The sequence below is a fragment of the Cladophialophora psammophila genome, assembly GCF_000585535.1.
Source record: "Cladophialophora psammophila CBS 110553 chromosome Unknown aczJe-supercont1.10, whole genome shotgun sequence".
Classification (NCBI taxonomy): Eukaryota; Fungi; Ascomycota; class Eurotiomycetes; order Chaetothyriales; family Herpotrichiellaceae; genus Cladophialophora; species Cladophialophora psammophila.
The window spans coordinates 393,157-410,567 of record NW_006912931.1 but is presented as its reverse complement, the minus strand read 5'-3'; the positions used below and the strand labels follow the sequence as shown (position 1 = coordinate 410,567).

The 17,411-nt window shown below is 51.5% G+C and overlaps 5 protein-coding genes across 5 annotated transcripts; 3 read left to right on the top strand and 2 right to left on the bottom strand.

Annotated features, from left to right (window-relative positions):
- Positions 1-271: 271 nt before the first annotated feature.
- A1O5_06863 (uncharacterized protein) lies at positions 272-1,186 on the bottom strand (the record flags this gene model as incomplete). The annotated part of the gene is made up of 1 exon (XM_007747454.1): positions 272-1,186. The coding sequence occupies one exon, from the start codon at positions 1,184-1,186 to the stop codon at positions 272-274; it is 915 nt and encodes a 304-aa protein (XP_007745644.1).
- Positions 1,187-2,222: 1,036 nt separating this feature from the next.
- A1O5_06862 (uncharacterized protein) lies at positions 2,223-5,060 on the bottom strand (the record flags this gene model as incomplete). The annotated part of the gene is made up of 5 exons (XM_007747453.1): positions 2,223-2,390; positions 2,485-2,687; positions 3,489-4,650; positions 4,726-4,891; positions 4,948-5,060. The coding sequence occupies 5 exons, from the start codon at positions 5,058-5,060 to the stop codon at positions 2,223-2,225; spliced, it is 1,812 nt and encodes a 603-aa protein (XP_007745643.1).
- Positions 5,061-6,436: 1,376 nt separating this feature from the next.
- Positions 6,437-8,276, top strand: A1O5_06861 (uncharacterized protein; the record flags this gene model as incomplete). Its single annotated transcript, XM_007747452.1, has 2 exons — positions 6,437-7,371; positions 7,454-8,276. 2 exons carry the CDS (start codon positions 6,437-6,439, stop codon positions 8,274-8,276), a joined length of 1,758 nt encoding a protein of 585 aa, XP_007745642.1.
- A 747-nt stretch (positions 8,277-9,023) lies between these two features.
- A1O5_06860 (alpha 1,3-glucosidase) lies at positions 9,024-10,197 on the top strand (the record flags this gene model as incomplete). Its single annotated transcript, XM_007747451.1, has 4 exons — positions 9,024-9,130; positions 9,192-9,311; positions 9,415-9,672; positions 9,777-10,197. The coding sequence occupies 4 exons, from the start codon at positions 9,024-9,026 to the stop codon at positions 10,195-10,197; spliced, it is 906 nt and encodes a 301-aa protein (XP_007745641.1).
- A 5,496-nt stretch (positions 10,198-15,693) lies between these two features.
- A1O5_06859 (uncharacterized protein) lies at positions 15,694-16,851 on the top strand (the record flags this gene model as incomplete). Its single annotated transcript, XM_007747450.1, has 2 exons — positions 15,694-15,862; positions 15,977-16,851. The coding sequence occupies 2 exons, from the start codon at positions 15,694-15,696 to the stop codon at positions 16,849-16,851; spliced, it is 1,044 nt and encodes a 347-aa protein (XP_007745640.1).
- Positions 16,852-17,411: the final 560 nt, after the last annotated feature.

Sequence of the window (17,411 nt, the reverse complement as noted above, 5' to 3'; positions counted from 1 at the left end):
GAAGTGAGGAGGTAGGTACCTATTACAAACCAGCTGTCCACAAGGCCAGGGTCGGAGGTTTGCATCACATCGAATTACCGGCATATGTACCTAGAGCTGATCGAAACAGAGGAACATGGCTGATCTATAAGTACAAGGCCCTTCATGTTGTACAAGCGGACGGCGGCGCCAGGTTTTTTTTTCCCCCCCTGTTCACATCTAAGGCATCCACAAATTGGTAAGAAGGCAGCCAGCCACCACGAGTCCGTCGACGTCGAATGTCGATGTCGCGTTATACGGCTTTTGCGCCGCCGCCGCCATCGAGCTCTACATGCGTCGAAGGCGCGGCCGTGCCGAGCTCGTACCTCCTGTATTGCGCGTGCGCAGGCATCTCGCCGGGATAGACGGAGGCCGTCTCTGGCCGGTGCGGTGCCTGATGATATGGCGGGTCGATCGTTTTCAGCTGTGGTGATCTGGAGCGCCGTCGGAGGAAGTACCAGACCAGCCCGGCAACCAGGATGATGAACACGCACAGGCCGATGCCGATTCCTAGACCTTCTCCTAGCTTACTGTTGCTGCTGCTGCTGCTGCTGCTGCTGCTGTGGTCAGAGGCCGAATCTGCGGATAAAGAAGTAGGCGTGGTCGTCGCTGCCGAAGTGGTTGCGGCGGTGGTCTTGGATGAACTGTCCGACGCAGTCGACGTGCCTGTTGAAGCGGACCTGGGCGGTGAAGTGGTGCTGGAGGGAGCAGTGGATGTAGCTGAGGCCAGTGACGGATCGCTGACGTTGAAGTAATGGCTGCTGAAAAAGGTTGTCGTGGACGAGTTGTACATTTGAAAGAAAAAGACGTTTCCCTTGGTCAGGTCGAAGGGCGGGTTTTCCCCAGTCCCGACAGTCCATTCGAGACTTGTTCCCGTGATGCCCGCTATATTGAACTTGTTAGCATACCGCAGGGATTCGGTGCTGGAGTCCAATTGAACATCCTTACTCTGTAGGAATTGAGCGTTTGGGTTCCCATTCTGCCAGATCGCCAAGTCGGTGGCCGGGTACGTCGTCTTCCACTGGATAGTGAGCTTAGAGCCCTGGACATAAGTGGGATTTTGCGTAAAGTCGTTGTCGATTCCATTAGTCGGTGGGGTTAGAAAGATGTTGTTTTGATCTTGAGCGCTCGCGCTCACGGCCAACGCCAACAGTGGTAGAAAGAGCATTTTTTTTCTTCTGTTCCGGAAGGCTTGATGATAAAGGGTAGCTCTGCAGAAAGAAAAACACACCGATGGCCGCATTCAAGAAGCGTTGGTGCCAGAAATTCGGGTGCCCACAGTGTGTGCGGCTACCACGGGCAGCATATATTTGGGGTTCGAGTTGTTTGGGATAACTCACCTCTTACATGTTGAGTTTGGGTCTATTTGTCCTGGGGCGAGCAGGGGAGGAAGTCAGTTGCGCTAATGCAACGGGTTGATTTGTTCAATCAGAGCCGAGATCGAATTGTGGTCTTTTAGGAGTTGAAAGGGAACGGCTTCCAGAGCCCCTGGGCCCTAAGACGGACGGACGGGCGAACGATGCAGAAGAGCAGGGAGGAAATTCGCTCATCCCAGTCGCAGTCCCGCCATCCAAGCATTTTTGGGAGCCTGATCTCAAGTTGTCTGAGTGTTCGATCAGTTGGAGCAGGCGAAAGAGAATCATGGGGGCTGAAACGCGGGATGAAGCCTGCCGCCCGCCAAGTGTTTACAGTCTCCATGCAGGATTGCCAAAGCAGATAATGCATTGGTCGAGCACCGAGTGTATCTCCGGAGACATTATTTTGGCCCCAGGTCCAAGCAACCACTTCGGCGACTTCTCAAAAACATCTACATCTTCAGCCCGTGGATAGCGAGGCTTTGGCCTGCTAGTCCAAGGATGTTTTGACTAAGCTGGTTAGCAAGGATTGACCAGGCGGCTGGCAGGCACGCAAGATGAATATCCCGCTAGGGGTCCGGGCGTCAATATACGAGTTTCCTTTACGACCCAGTTGGACGGCGAGGCTTTGGAGCCGCAGGCCGAGGTTTCAAAACGCAGATGTTATTGCTCACTACCGAGTACACCTTCAGCGTCCCACCAACCGCAAGCCCATTTTCGTTTATAATAAGTATATACCTACTTACCTATATCCCTTGCACTATGTGGCTATGTAGCAGCTCTCGTGACCTTTGCATCTCCTTTGTTTTAGGCCAATTCATGCCACTCCCAACCCAACTCTGGGCGGTCTCAATGGGCCCCGACGAGGCATCCCATGCCAAGGACAGGGCTGCTGCCCCATATCTTGCGCACCTCGATCCCGTTAGATTTGTTGTGCAGTGTAGTCTCGAAGCGGTTCTTATCAATACTTATGAAAATGTTTTCGAGCATAGCGTCATCCTTACCGGCTTGAACGGGCTGTTTTCTTATTTGGCCAGTGAAGAGCAATAGTTGATGAATGTGAGATCATAACTCTCACATGAAGCGGAAAAAATGGCCCCCTGAGACGTACTCCGTCCCATATTTGGACCAAATCAAGCGCTGACCAGATTCCAGCGGCAAACCTGTCGTCGCCCGGGCGTTTAATCCCATGTGCCCTTTCGCTTATTTCCGCAGACACTAGCGGTTCGTGGAAGTGCTCCCGCTCGACGGGCCTGGTCAGGCCCCGGGCGAGGCGTTTGATGTAAAGACATGGCGAGATGTAAAGGCCAAATCCTGAAACGCATTGCAGAAAATCTCGACATCACCTATCAATATTTCTCGCTAGCAAGGTCGACCAAGCAAATATAAGAGGACAACTCATTGACTAGCTCGAGCACGACACAGTACCCGCGTCGATAGAGAGCCTAATCGAGACCACCCATCGCAGAGTCCTGCTGGGAAAGACTTGCATGAGAGACGTGTACGAGGCATTCAGATGACTGGCGGAAAGGGCACTTCAAAGCGGCGTGCAGGACATTCAAAATCAGAGGGCAGCGCAAGAATGTCATTTATTAGGGAGCCGCCCACAGTTCACCCCCAGGACCGTCCGAGCCTTGAGAGTCATCATTGCCTTTTGATCTCGTTTTCTCTAACATTAAATTGTCGGCTCTTTCAAGGATAAGTGGTTATCTCGACACGAAATTGTACTCTGCAGTTAATGTACGAGGTATGAAGGAGTCCTCCGCGTCAACGGAACGGCCGACATGCCAGCTGCTCACAATGTCATCACCAAAAGAAAAAAAAAATGGTGTTTCCTGTTGGTCTGCACGCAGAACATACAATAGCCGAACCTCAACTGAAGATCTCTCCGAATTCCCCATTTTCCCATGCTGTCAATTCCTCCTTAGACACAACAGTCGGGTCACACCCGATCTCGACGACAATAATCCGTTGGAGGTAGCCTAAAGACATTGGCGTAAGCTTTCAATAGTTTTGCTCCGGAAACTTGAAACTTGTAAATCTGGACGCAAGCTGGAATCACGAGATTATATGGAGAAGCATCTTATGCAAATAGAAGCACAGTGTGCGACTTACTTGGAGATTTTGGCAGAGTGTTCGGTTGAAAGCACGTTGATCGCAAATTTGATCTGAATGATTGATCGATGGCCTGAACGTCAAGATCCGGACGAGCAGAGAAAGCAATCAGACCCACGAGGATGCTGAGATCACCAGCTAGCATAGAACATGTTTCACTGTTTGTTTGTGCTTGGCAGGTATCAGGTAGAAGTTGCTCGAACCAATGCTCTGGTCCCATAGCATGAAGGCAATACCCTTCTCGGGAGAATCCAATCACTTCAATACGGCGTTTGGGCCCTGAGAAAGATAGCCTTCGCCACAGAGGCTCCATCACTTTAGTTGTACAATCGATAGGGGCAATTATGTAATTGTGTCGCTCAGGATCCCAGATTAGTGTCGTTGATTTCAATGTGGTATATCGTGCAGCCTCTGCAGTAGTTGGTCGCCGTACCCGGAGAAGTGGATTGAGTGGTTCAGCTGCTCCAGGATCCCAGATCCATAGCCCACTAGAGGCCTCCGCGACGAACTTCCCAGATGAATTCGGTTGCCAAAAAAAGTCTGGAGGAACCAACCGAGGTGGTTGATTCGGATGCTCCTTGTATCTAACGTGTGTGATCCGGAAAAAGAAGGGCCGAGCAAACGGGACACCGGCGAGAATGGGCCTTCCTGCAGTGTCCGAAGTCGCGGAAAGAAGATGTGGCATGACCGTCTCAACGTCCAGAGTTGAATCTGCTGGGGTAGCACCGTGCGGCATCTCGCTATCTGAATCTGATTCGTCAAGCGCCATTACGGCGGAGTCGGCACTTTCTTGAGGCTGAGAAAGGTTGAGAGATGTGTTCTCGAATGAACTCCTCATGGTGCTTAGATCTACTGCTGCATCTGAGCCAGGAATGCTTTCATCATCAAGAGAGCGAGGAAGAGCAAACAGCGCGATTTCCACCAAGTGACTACCCACATGCTTCATGAAATCCTCAGGTGTCACCACTAAGTCTTTACCAGGTGGTAATGGGTTGGCCTTGCTTAGCGCATCCGCCCATTCATCACAAAAAGGGCACGTTGCTGGTGAGATTTGATGAGGCAGGTATCGGTTAGATTGAATGATGGCAGGAAGAAGTGCTCTGGGCACTTTGTCCCCATGGCGAGACGACAAATGTCTTTCGAAGTCGTTGCTGGAATAGGACTACAAATGGCGTCAGTGGGCGGAATCATCGCGAGCTTCAGAGCCGCGTCTTTCAACACGTAAAGAAATAATTACCTCAAACTCGGGGTTTGCAGGCGTCTGGTAGCAGAAATTACATCTCCATTTATTTCTGTGGTTTTGCGTTTCATGTTGAAACCACGAATGACGATCCTCGAAAAGCTTCAGCCCACAGGTTTGGAATGTACAGATATAGGGTCTTAGATCCTCCAAGACGTGTTTTCTGACCAAGAAAGATTAGTCCCAAACTCTGAGATTAAGACAGATACTAGTATGTACCTCCATGACTTTTCATTGGAATGCCTTTGGAAACTCCAGCAGTAGTGGCAAAGAAAATCTTTTCGCCCTTCTGAAGCTGCTTGAAGCGACATGATCCGATTGATGTTTGGCATCTTGGTTTCGTTTATTGTCGTGGCATATGATACTTGAGAGCGAGTTTCATCAGCTAACTGGAGAAGTCTGGTCGTATCCTCAATCACGGTGGATGCCGCAGTGGGCGCGAGCTCACTTGGAGCAATTTCAGGGGCCAGCGTGTTGTTGGGCCTAGAAGAGTCTGCTATAAGAGCTCGAGACTTCTCGGAAAGTCGAGCAGTACTCTCAGTGACACCATGTTCAAGCTTCGTTTCTGAAAGTTTCTGGTGATGTTCCCTTATATACCTAAAATACTGGCGGCGCCAGATATTGGCCTCCCCCGAGACGGCTTATGAGCCATTCGTTTTTGTCACCAGTCAGCTTGGGGAATTTCTGTCTGATGTGAGCAGTATCGTATTGGCTACTGAACGCTTGTCTAGTAGCCGCCGCAGCTCGAGCATAGCGATCCCTGGTTGTAGAACTCCGAATGATGGTTGACAACCTGAATAAATATGATATATTATCCGAAAGGGAACCGAATAGCTCCTGGATCTCCGACACCGTTGCCTCTACCAAGGGCCCTCCTTCAGTCAGATCTCTAGGGCTCTTTTGATGCAAAAAGTCTTCATATTCCGATAAGGAGCTGACTCGATTCGCCCTGCGGCCCGAGGCGATTGAACGCACTGCAGATTCGGTCAATTGACGAAGCATGGCATGTCACCGGTAGCTCACCGCTTTCGAGCGCTTTGCTTATACTGAGTAGCAAGGATGTGACATGATTCGCGATGTCTTTGCAATCTCTCAACCTATATTCTAGCGAGCTGGTGAACTGTCGATGCTGAAGGGCTCCGATACTTGAAGCCCATATCGTGAATCTGCCCCTGGCATCGCAAATCTCCAAGTATGTTACACCCTCCATCTCCTGTCCGCTTAGTCCTCTCAGGGCGTCGCACGTCAAAGAAAATTGGACGAGACAAGCCTCAGCTTCTTCAGCGATGGGGGAGGCACTCGGCGCCATCGACGACGACTGTTTACGAGAGGGCGTCAGTGCAGGGAGCTCAACGTAACATTACGGGTGGAAGCGAGAGCCTACCAATTGTCACTGATAACATATACTTTGGGAAGCGAGGAAGTTCTCAGTGTACAATATGTTCCTTCCCATGACGTCTGCGAAAGGAGGCAGCGACCAAGCGACCAAGCGACCAAGCGACCAAGCGACCAGCCCTCATGAGTTGGGAAGTCGCTACTACCGAAGTTCGAAGACGAGTCGGCGCGAGCCTTCCTAGCGACATCAAAGTGCCAAGGAAAGCCGCAGAGCCTCATCAGCCCCACTCGGAAACAGCGGGGTTGTAAACGACTTCGACCCTTGAACTTCACCGTCCGGCATACCATTTATTGATGCCCGACCAGGGACAGGATGAGTGGGATAGAAGTCGTGGGTCTTGCTTTGGGTGCCTTTCCTATTCTAATTAGTGCTCTTGAACACTTTCGAGACTCGGCAGCAATCCTCCGCAATTGGTGGCGTTTTGAGAGAGAATTTAACAATTTCAAGCTCCAAATTGAATACCAGCACCAGCGGCTGAAACAGAATCTTGAACTGAACTTGCTTCCATTAGTGGTTGACGATGACGTGCGCCTGCGAGCTTTGGTCGCTCATCCTGGAGGCCCTCGATGGCAGGATCGAGATCTGGAAGAAAAACTAAAACAGCGTCTCCAGGAAAATTACAGTCTGTACATGGACACCGTCAAAATAATGAACGAAGTGATGGGGGAGTTGAAGGCAAAAGTTTCGACTGGGCACTCATCTGGAGACTATGAGATGCGCCGTTTTATCTTCGGCATTGACAAAGCGCCCCGTGACGACCTGCTTCGCAAGGTGGATAGATACAACACAATATTACGAGACCTTCTGGAAACAAGCGATAAAATCACGCAGATCAGAAAACGAATTGCGCTTCCAAAAGCTCAGAGGTCCTTGCTTAGCTTCTGGAAACATGCCAGCGCCATTTATGGTCTCCTGCAAGGAGCCTGGAAGCAGAACTGCTGTCGGTCACATCATGCCGATCTCTTGCTCGAAAATCGGAAATGCCCAGACGTTGCGTTCACTGTGTTGTTCCGTGCTGGTGACAATGAGGGCGAACCAAATATCGCATTCTGGCTTTGGCAAACGGCTTGTATCAAACTCTTTAGGGCTCACGACAATGACGCAGGAAACATACTCAAGCTTCCCGCGCCAGAGAGAACAATACAAGGAAATCCTCAGCCCCCGTCCCAAAGCCAGCTACCCTCTGCCCCGAAGGAGCAGTCTAGCTTGAAAGGACAGCTAAAGCAGCTTTTCAGACCTAAGTCAAGGTAGACGGTACATCCTGTTTTTTTCTCCCTTCTTTGTTTTGATTTTTTTGGACTAATTACACTAATGCTTTCATTGTGATAGGAAGGAGGCTGCCTGCCCTGTTGCCGCACCCTCACAGACGTTTCCCACGAAAACACCTATAGTTGCATCGAGCCGTCTGGATGGGGTGGCTCTGACGGAGCCGTCTATGATCACCGATCTCTGCAAAACCTTTGCCACAATTTCCCCCACCGGCGGTCTTTCTGGAATACTGGAGAACGATGACAATCAATACGCTCTCGTTCTTCCCGAAGCGCCTCATCCGGATGCCGATGCCCGAAAAATGGTGAATCTGTGGACCTTACTGAATAAGACCTCGACCATAGTCCTCACTCGTCGAGATCGGCTCTCAATTGCACTTGCGCTGGCATCGTCACACTTGGAGCTACATTCGACGCCGTGGCTCAGAAGCTTGTGGAGCAAAACGGACATCCAATTCCTCGTGGATCCGCAGGATGAGAACCGCGTTCTGACCGATAAACCATACCTCTCGCGTGACTTTTTGACCAGTCATCAAGCTTCGATCTCCAGACCTGCAAGTGGTGATTTCGGCTTCTGTGCCCTCGGGATAATCCTTCTTGAATTGAACTTCTACATGCCAATCGAGCATTATGGCCCGAGGAAGGCCCTGGAATCTGCATATCCCGCGACCGATCGACTCACGGCACAGATCTGGGATCATTCAATCGCCACGGGGTGGTGTAACGATCTGATGGACGATGTCGGTCCGGAATATTGTTCTGCCGTTCGTTGGTGTCTCGAAAGGACATTTTCCGGGCGAGACCAATGGCGGGAAAGCTATATCGAGGAAGTAATTCAGCCGTTGGAAAATTGCTATGGTCATTTGGCAGGAATACAATATTGATACTTCCCAAGTGACCAATTCGCCTATGACTTGATATCTGGTATGGCTCAGCGGGGAGAAAGACATATAAGCGACAACGTTCTGCAACGAGGGTTTCAGTTGTAACTAGGGTAGGACCCGGTAGCTGTGCTGGTTAGTTTGTGAATGGCATCGTGTGTCACTGATCCCAACTGGTAGCTGTTTGTAAATTCGTGAACTGGACCATTTAGAATAACGGATCCATGCGAGGAGACTCCTAAGCGAGCACCTGTTAGAGCAAGAATGCATAAGGCTTCATCTACTGAGAGAGCGATACAAAGTTGATTAAGAGCGGACGATAAAAGGATCGAGAAGGAGGGCATGCCGAGGCGCCTTTTGTGAAAGTCAATTCCGCCGAGCTTGAGCAGGCATCGGCGGGCTTGGCATCTGAAGTCTAAGTACCGGGTATTCCTCCTATTGACACCCACGTGACCACGAAGGACAACGAGAACGGATCACCATCTAGCTGTTCCACCAATCGCGCCTCACGATTCCACCTGCGCTTTACTTGTTCCTGGACATTATGTGCACAATTCCAGGATCTCTCGGATGAGTCCATCACCAATTGATTGCAGAATCCTCTTACGGTGAACCCTGGGGCTGACTGTACCAGTTCCCTCGTTCTTATCCCCTTGACAAAAATGTCCTGTTGAAGGTGTGTATGTCCCGTTCGCGAGCAACTCGGTCCGTTCCTTTGAACCCGGGACTTCTTTCGCTGAGTGGGAGACGATGGCGGTTGATGTAGGAGACCACTCTTTCTCCTTGCTTGCGTGGCTCGACGTCGACAAGATGTGGGGTCTAGTCCAGTTGCTTGTGGATTACCTTGCGCCCATATTGTGAGTTTGGCAGAACGCGGATACATGAGATGTCCCAAACTGATTGATGACCGTGGAACAGTTTAGTCTTGTCCCCCATAACATCTTACGCCGACCAGATCGCATCGATACACCGGAAAAAGTCCTGCGATGGATTCTCCCTCGATATCCCCCTCATCATGCTGCTTGCATCGATACTCAAGTATGCGCTACGTCCTTCCTCTCTTGCTTCCGCGGCTTAAATGCAGTCGACATGATTGCGATATCGAAAAGAATTGGGCTGATAATATTGCGGGTGAGAACAGGGTCTTCTACTGGTTTGGCGCCTACTACGACCAGTCGCTCCTCGCGCAGGCCTCCCTCATGATAGTCGTCCAACTCATCCTCTTGAAGGTCGCGCTGGATAACCGAGCACCATCGGGCGGAAGCGAAAAAGGCGGAGTACAGCATACACCGTTCCATGGGTATACACATAACAGCCCCGGGAATAAGGGGATGTTGTGGGATTTTTTGATGGAGGGAAAGAGACCCTTTGGGTTTTGGCAGTGGAATGGGACCAAGCCGTATGATCTTACCTTTTGCCTTCCTCTTCAAGCAAGCAACCTGCTTAGTTCCGCGCTCCACCTTTCCGTCTGCTGGTATGCTAACAGAGGACAACGGGAATCAGGTACTTCGTCTTCCTCGCGTACTTTACCACCACCCTCCTCTTTATCCACGTTTTCCTGCCCATCCTCTCCCGGACTCCCTTCTACATCACCTTCCTCGGCTACGTCGGACTCGCCGTCGAAGCCATTCTCCCCATCCCTCAAATGCTCAAGAATCACCGTGCCCGGTCTTGCAAAGGGTTTCGCCTCTCAGTCATCGTCAACTGGCTGGCGGGTGATGCTATGAAAATGAGTTATTTCTTTCTGAGCAAGGAGTATGTACCCTGGCCCTTTCGTCTCTGCGGAATCTTCCAGGCTTGCTGTGATGTTTACTTGGGGCTGCAATTCTTGATGTACGGGCAGGGGCCGGCTGGCATGAGGGAGGAGGTCCCGATGGCGAATGTAGGAGCAGGGTCAATGGCGAAGGCTGGATTCCCTGGGTGAACAGGGTCCCTTTGGAAACGTAGGGAAGAGGAAAGATGTCATAATGGGTTGATTTGAATATCAGCAGTCACTAATAGAGTGATTTCTCCTTTGAGCATGCTGAGGCGAGCAAGCACAGAGTTTGTGAATTGGGGACTTTGACGTCGCAGAGAGGGGGAGGTAAAAAAGAACTAGACCATTCTTGTAGATCATTGGAAAGATGGACGTGGGAGTACCTAGATTGATACTTTGCACGATGGGGACTGGGGGGTGACGAGGTAAACAAAACACCCCGAATGCCCACACCAATATCCCAACATCACATCTGGGTCCTGCGCAAACCCCGGTAATTTATGACGTCGTCCAAGAAAGACGCAGATGAGGGAGGAGGAGAGGTCAGGCCACGACCCAAACCATCGGGAAGAAATGGAGACGGAATGAAACGTAGCCTCGTCAAAAACAAATCAGATTCTGCCGTCGATGCTACACATGGGGGATGTGTGTGGTTAATAAGAGTGGGTGGGGGGGGGGGGGGGAGGGGTTGGGAACCGCATGCCACGAGTACCGCACAGTGTGAGTGAGAGAAAGTGTTTGTGTGGGTTCCCATGAGCCTCAACGTTCAGCCCGCTGCCTCAGCCTTGTGCCGGCCAGGGTGTTGGTCGCCCTCCCCTCTCCTCCTGGGTGTGCCTGTGTGTAACAAGTACATGCCACAGTATAAGGTAGGTAGAGTGCAGTACGGTACAGTGTTTGAGTAGAGCAGCCCACCAGCTCATACCACTGGCTCGTTATGCAGTACCTTGTGGACTTTGGGGACGAAAGGACTCAGTCCCTGGTAGAGGCTGATTGAAGATGTGGCGCTCACTTGCTTGCTTCGGCCATTGTTTTGACTTCGTTGCAGTCGCAGCGCTACTTACTATTTTTACTAGCGGGTGGTTTTTTGATGCGAATGGGTTTTCGGTCTTCTTGGTGGCCCCTGTTGGCCCCTGTTGGGCCTACGCTATCTCGTCACACCCTCGCCTCCCTCCCTACTTAGCTCCTCTCGCGCAGCAGGGCTTGATGCAAGGGCAAAGATCGTCGCTGATGGTTCCATGTCCCCTGCTTTTTAGCACAAGGGGATGGACAAGTTATGCACAGTGCCCTGCGCATTCGTCGCATGGTGGAGACGTGGTGGCTTGCATCCGACAGAGGGGTCCGGTTGATCATTTTGCCAGGCAATCGGCAGTCACCCTGTTCGATGAGAGGCTGCGCACCACGAATGTCCAAGCCTCATGTGGCTCGTGGCCTTGGTCAACCCTGGTCTGCATTGCGTGGACTCTCAGGTACCCTTCTGCTACCCACACCGCAACTGTCCATTGTTCTCTCAGTTATACTTGAAGGTACTTGGTTTATGCTCAAGCCACGCAAGCATTCTGGGGAAAGGGTCTGATGGGCGCTTGCGCAATGCAGCGCTGTTCCTTGTTTTTCAACGTGACCGCAGTCCTGATTGGGCTGCATCTTACGACTGTCGTGAGACAATAGAAGGACACAACTCTGCGGACTTTGATGTTCAGGTGAGAGTAATTTGAGCCTCCTGGATGCATCTCGGGTCACTTGAGGCAGGCAGATGTGAAAAAGAAAAAAAGGAGAAGGAAAGTGGCCAGCCAGAATATCATCTCCAGAGAGCTCGCCTCTTTCCAAGAAATCACGAAGGAAGCCACCATCACCACCAGCATCTGCCACACTCGACCAAATCCTGCGCCATTACAACCGCACCGAGTCCTCGCATCGCATCACGATCTCCGCTATATCACTCGTCTCGTCCGACAAGCTTGTCCGTCCTCTCTGGCAAAAATCCCACAACAGGGCATCCCACACCAAGCGATGGTCTGCCACATCCGCTTCCACCGACGGACACATCAAAGACATATCCGGACATTCATCTGGATGTTCTACAACCTTATCGTGCCTCCTCACTCGCCCAGGATGTGAGGGAAAAGGAAAGAGCAGTGAGAGATAATGACAAATACGGCATTCGGCATCCGAAATGCAACAGGCCCGCAAACAACACTTCCGTCGACAGCAAATGCTTCCAATTGAAGGACAATGACTTACAAACATTCAGATGCCAACCAGGAACTCAACAGAACAGTATCCCACTTCACTCAGACAGACGTCCACTTATGCTATTTTTCGGAAGACGAGTCCTCCGATACTAGAGGACATCCGAAGCCGTGACGATTCGATGTGAGATGTTCAATCCATCTGAGCCCGTAAACGTGAGCCATAGCGTTCGGGGTCGCCTTTGGGGTCAAGGAGCCGGTAGAAATCCCTCGAGACCTCTGTTCTCCCTATCAGCCCAAGAACGGCAACGGTTATAAGACATCAATTTGGCGATAACCAATTCAAGAGTCTTGGAACCTGACTAAAGGCCGGAGCCGCACAAGAAGAAGGACAAAAATGTCGACGTTGCTGGTGCGTGATGCACTGCGGAACGAGGAGCGCGAGTGAGCAAGCTGACAGACATCCAGGAAAGGATACTGCTCGAAGCGAAGGCCAAGCTTCTGATTTGAAGAAGTCGATGGATGATGTTGTCGGTCGCTACACGGTGCAAGGAGCAACTGATACTTGGGATCTGCGCGAGACATGAGACGCGACTGTTGCCACAGGCCAGGCTCCTATGAATCTATCTTGCTTCAGGAAGTTCTTCGCTGTCCCTCAAACTCTGGTGACCATCGGGGATTCCCGGCAGTATCCGCGATCTTGGAGACTTTCGGTCCCCTTGGTCTTTGCGACGGAAGTCCGGCAGGTTGATCGGAGGATGTTGTGTGACACTATCTATCTGATTGTCACATGTTTAGTCGAGAACGGGTATCAAGTATGCCGGTGGGCTCGCAACAGACACCATGAATACCTCGATTCCAGGAATTGTTGGTGGAAAGGGGAGACCGAGATACGTACGCGACGGAAGTGCAGTGAATGTAAGTTTGAAATTGAGGGGCGTGTGGAAGGTTTGAGGGCGCTGGGGGGAGCCAGCCAGCGGCATGACGTCGATGCGTGTTTGGACTTGGACGAAGATAGTTAGGGGTCCGCTGTGAACAATTGGGTTGAGTTCCCCTCACGAATAGCAAGCCTAGCAAGCCTAGACACTGTCGGGGACATAGTGGTGCCCGGCAGAACGTTACTCCAGGCGTGGGTATACCTAATAGAGCTAACAGAGGCCAACAGCGACCACCCACGGGGCGTTCCCTCAGGCTCACTAGGCCCCCTCAGGCCCCTCAGAAACAGTGACAAACTGCCCTCCAGCGATACGTCGCCCACGTCGACTTCGACCTTCTCGCCATCCCCAACGCCATGACCTCTAGGCAACGCACTACTGTATACGAAGTGATTGCGTTTTTGCTTTTGCTTTTGCTTTTGCTGTCGCCTCTGCGTCCTCCTATTGTTCCTGCATCGCTCACTTTCCGGCACGCTTTCTTCCATCAGGCTTAGGTTGGTTTGGAAACTTCCATCTTCAATTCTCCTTGTTGCACTCTCTCAGCCTGGCCTCCACCCCACCGACCACCCATTCTCCCCCGTGAGTCAGCGCTGATATTAGCGGACATGGTCCCTCTGGCGTCTCTCCTGCACCTCCTGCACCTCCTGCACCACCAGCACCTCTAGGTCAGTTGCCTTTCCCAGCGCTTGCGTGGTCCTTTCTGACGGCGTCGGATCAGCCTTCACCTCCTTCAGCTTAGATTGGCTCGCGGCACCGCATTCCTCTTCGTCTCTGCTCCATCCCGACTTCTGATGCGCCCTTTTTGGCCTGTTCGCCTCGTCCAACCGTCCCTTGCACAGACCGCCACCTACTCCCTGCTTCCACTCTCTCCCACCATCTCCCATCAAGAGCCCTCTCCTCCATCTCCATCGTGTCTCACAACCACCCTCAACCTCTACGGCTATGACGCAACAGATCTCGTCTTTCTCTCCCTGAGCAAAACCTTCCTCCCTTCAGCAGACGACCCAATCGTACGCCAGGACAGCCCCGCCCGACCGATATCCGCGTGTTCAATCCTCCAGAAGAAACGCCCATATCCGAGTGTAAGCTCGCGCCCTGATCAGCACCCGCCGCCCCGAGAAAGCCACGCATCTACTGTTACCATCTGCGTCCGAACTATTGCCCGGGCATGATCCCTGGGTTGTGATCCAATTCCTCTTCGTGTATATACCAAGACTTGTTTCCAACCCAAATTGTCGGTGACATAAGGGACGGAACAAACTTCACACGGGTATGCGGAAATTGTGTCTCATCATATTGTTCAGCGCACGAACGGCATCCTGATACACCATCTACGACGGAGTACTTGAGTCAAGGCTCTATATCAACCACCAATATCCCGGCTCATCAATCCACTTCGCGCGTCTTCTATCTACCAACCAAGGACCCCTTCCCAAACCTGCCTCGGATACAAGAGACCGAGAAACTCATCAGCAGCGCCACAAACTACTAGATCTGTTAACAAACCCAACAAACAACATACCAGACAGGTACACGGAGAGCTGCCGAGCCATCATTGGCAATCCCCCCGGCTGCCTTGTTGCAGAATTTCAGATCTTGTATATATCAACGTGATCCAGGAAGAACTCCTGCGGACTTAGTATCGGAGTATCGTCCCCAGACTGCAGCTGCGTTCCACGCCAGTCCAATTTGTGTCTCTCGGCGACGCACACACTTAGTCAGGCATTCCCTTCTTTACGAAAAAGCCACAGCCCACCCTACCATTCGTCCACACGGTTACGCAATTCGACCATTACAAAGGAGGTTATTCACCTGACTCCGCATTGCTCCGACTTTGTCCAACGAAACTTCTCTGCCCTAAGATTACGATAATCAACCCCATCAGCGAAGGCCAACAAACCCGACTCAACGCAGAAAAAGCCTGAACCAACGTCTTGCACTTCGACATCATCTTTAAGTCGGTTAAAAACCCACGGTCTCGTCAATCATCACCCATCGAGCACTCCAAAGCAGTGTGTGCCGGACATCATTCCTCTCTCATCATAATCGACATGCCCACTCGGATAAGTGGCGCCTGCAACGGGTGCCGTACAAAGAAACAAAAGGTGCGTAATCATCACAGCTCCAGCCCTATATTCAACCGTTGAGATCCAGACCTACCTCTGCCTCTGCTGTAAAAGGTAGCATAAGGTCATGGATTATCATGTTCAACACCATCATATCCAAAGACGTGTGTTAACATGGTTTGGGTTAACAGTGCAGCGGTGATCGGTGAGTGCCGACCTTCATTTTTCTTCCACCAAATGGGATCAGGAAGCATTTCAACGGGAATGGAGGACGACACCTCCCTTTTATACCCAGGAATCCAATTAAAAGTCCCTTCTTACCCCAGGATCTTATCTCCAGTCCGCTGTTCGTGGGGACATCTTTGTTGGCTAAATCGTTTTGGCACAATGATTTGAAGCCAGGGTCTAGCTCTGATACCACCTCCTCCAATTGTCTATCAGTCTGACCATGTCGACCAACCAAACAAAGCATTCCATATGGGCGCGCGGCTGGAGAATCGGCTCTTTGTTTATGTACTTCACTTTGCGCAGTCATCAGACGATGCTTTGAGGGCAAGGGAACTGACTGTGTGCCCTTTGACAGGTCCGGCTGCTCACAATGTCATGCTGCAGGCATTCAGTGTACATGGCCTGAACAAAGAAAAAGGTAAGCCCAGCCCAGCCCAGCCCAGCCCAGCCTAGTCCCTTGTCTTCTCTTGCAAGCACCTTTCCACTGCTCTCATTTCAGCTCACCGTATGGTACTAACGCTTCACCTTAGAGGTCCGGCTAAGGGCTATATCGAAGGCCTTGAGCATCGTCTTCATGAAGCCGAATCACTTCTTCTCGCCCTTCTGCCCATTATCTCAACTGAACAGCTAAAATGCGCCACCGATTCTCTCAGTTCAAGCCCCTCAACAACTAACCTCAACATCCTTGGCCTGAAAACCCGTGATTCACCATCTCCTGGGCCTCACGCCATGAGAAGTAGTCCCCCTGTCTTAAACAAGAAGACAGGGATTGAATACTGGGAATCGTTCCCTCTTGATACCGTCGAAAACATCCGCAAATGGCAGGAAGACTGCGCGTTACATTCCGGGACCAATGGACAAGCCCAATCCTCTTTCCGAAATTCCATTGACGAAAGTCACTCGCATAACCCCCTCCACGCTTTGAATGCAGCGAGTCACTCGCGTCCTGGGTCAGTTGATCTCTCTCGCCATGGCCACGGCCATTCTCAGTCCGGTCCTTTCCGTTCTATGAGCCACGACACATACCGCAGTGGCGCAAGCACTCCGGTCAATGTACCTCAACATTCTCTCTCGCAGCCAACCATCCCCACAACCTCAAGCACACAGCAACAACACACGGGTCCCAGCCAAACATCGACGCCCAATTGGCAATCACTGTCCTCTTTTTTGTCCAACAACAGCTCGCCCAACAACAATACCTCAAGTCCGAACGTCAATGGCGTGGGTATTGGCGCGGAAGCCATGCTGCTGCAGAGTTTCGCCGATTCAAGCTGGGCGCAGGCGCAGACCTTGAATAATGGCCTGGGCATGACCGGTATGGGCACTGCGATGGGCATGGAGAGTGGACCAATGGAGGTCGATACAGGCTTTTTCACGAATGATATGCAGAGGCGGTTATTCTGGTAGACTGTGTCGGCTTTGTGAAATCAATGGGATGGCGCATTTGGGGGTGACCTTCGAGATATGGTCCTCATTAGATGGGGTTGGAGAAGGGCGTTCGGGGGCAAAAGATCAACGACATGAGTGGACGACTGTTTTAGCTAACCCAAAAGAACCGTTGGATCGGTTACAGCACACTTCGGCTCGGCGGTGCCGAGCTGTAATGAAATCGAAGCCTCGTGGGATCGAGAAGCACGAATACTAGGTACCTAGGGTCGGTCAGTCGGTTGGTGTTGGGACCTAGATTACCTCGCTGGAGGTTTTGTACGGGTAGGGCGATCGCAGTGTGTTTATCTTGTACGTTACGGAAACGATCGATACCCATTACAACGAGGATATTCCAAACCAGTCAATCTCTCAGATGAACAGTTTAGAGCAGCCTTTATTCGCGTTCGCAATCCGCTCCCATTTCGACCAAGGCGTCCCACTAGCTGTGAGGATATCACGAGACGCCGTGTCAGGACGCACTTGGACGCGTAACGACGACCCATCAGTAGCATGCGAGTATAAATTCGCCATGGCATTAA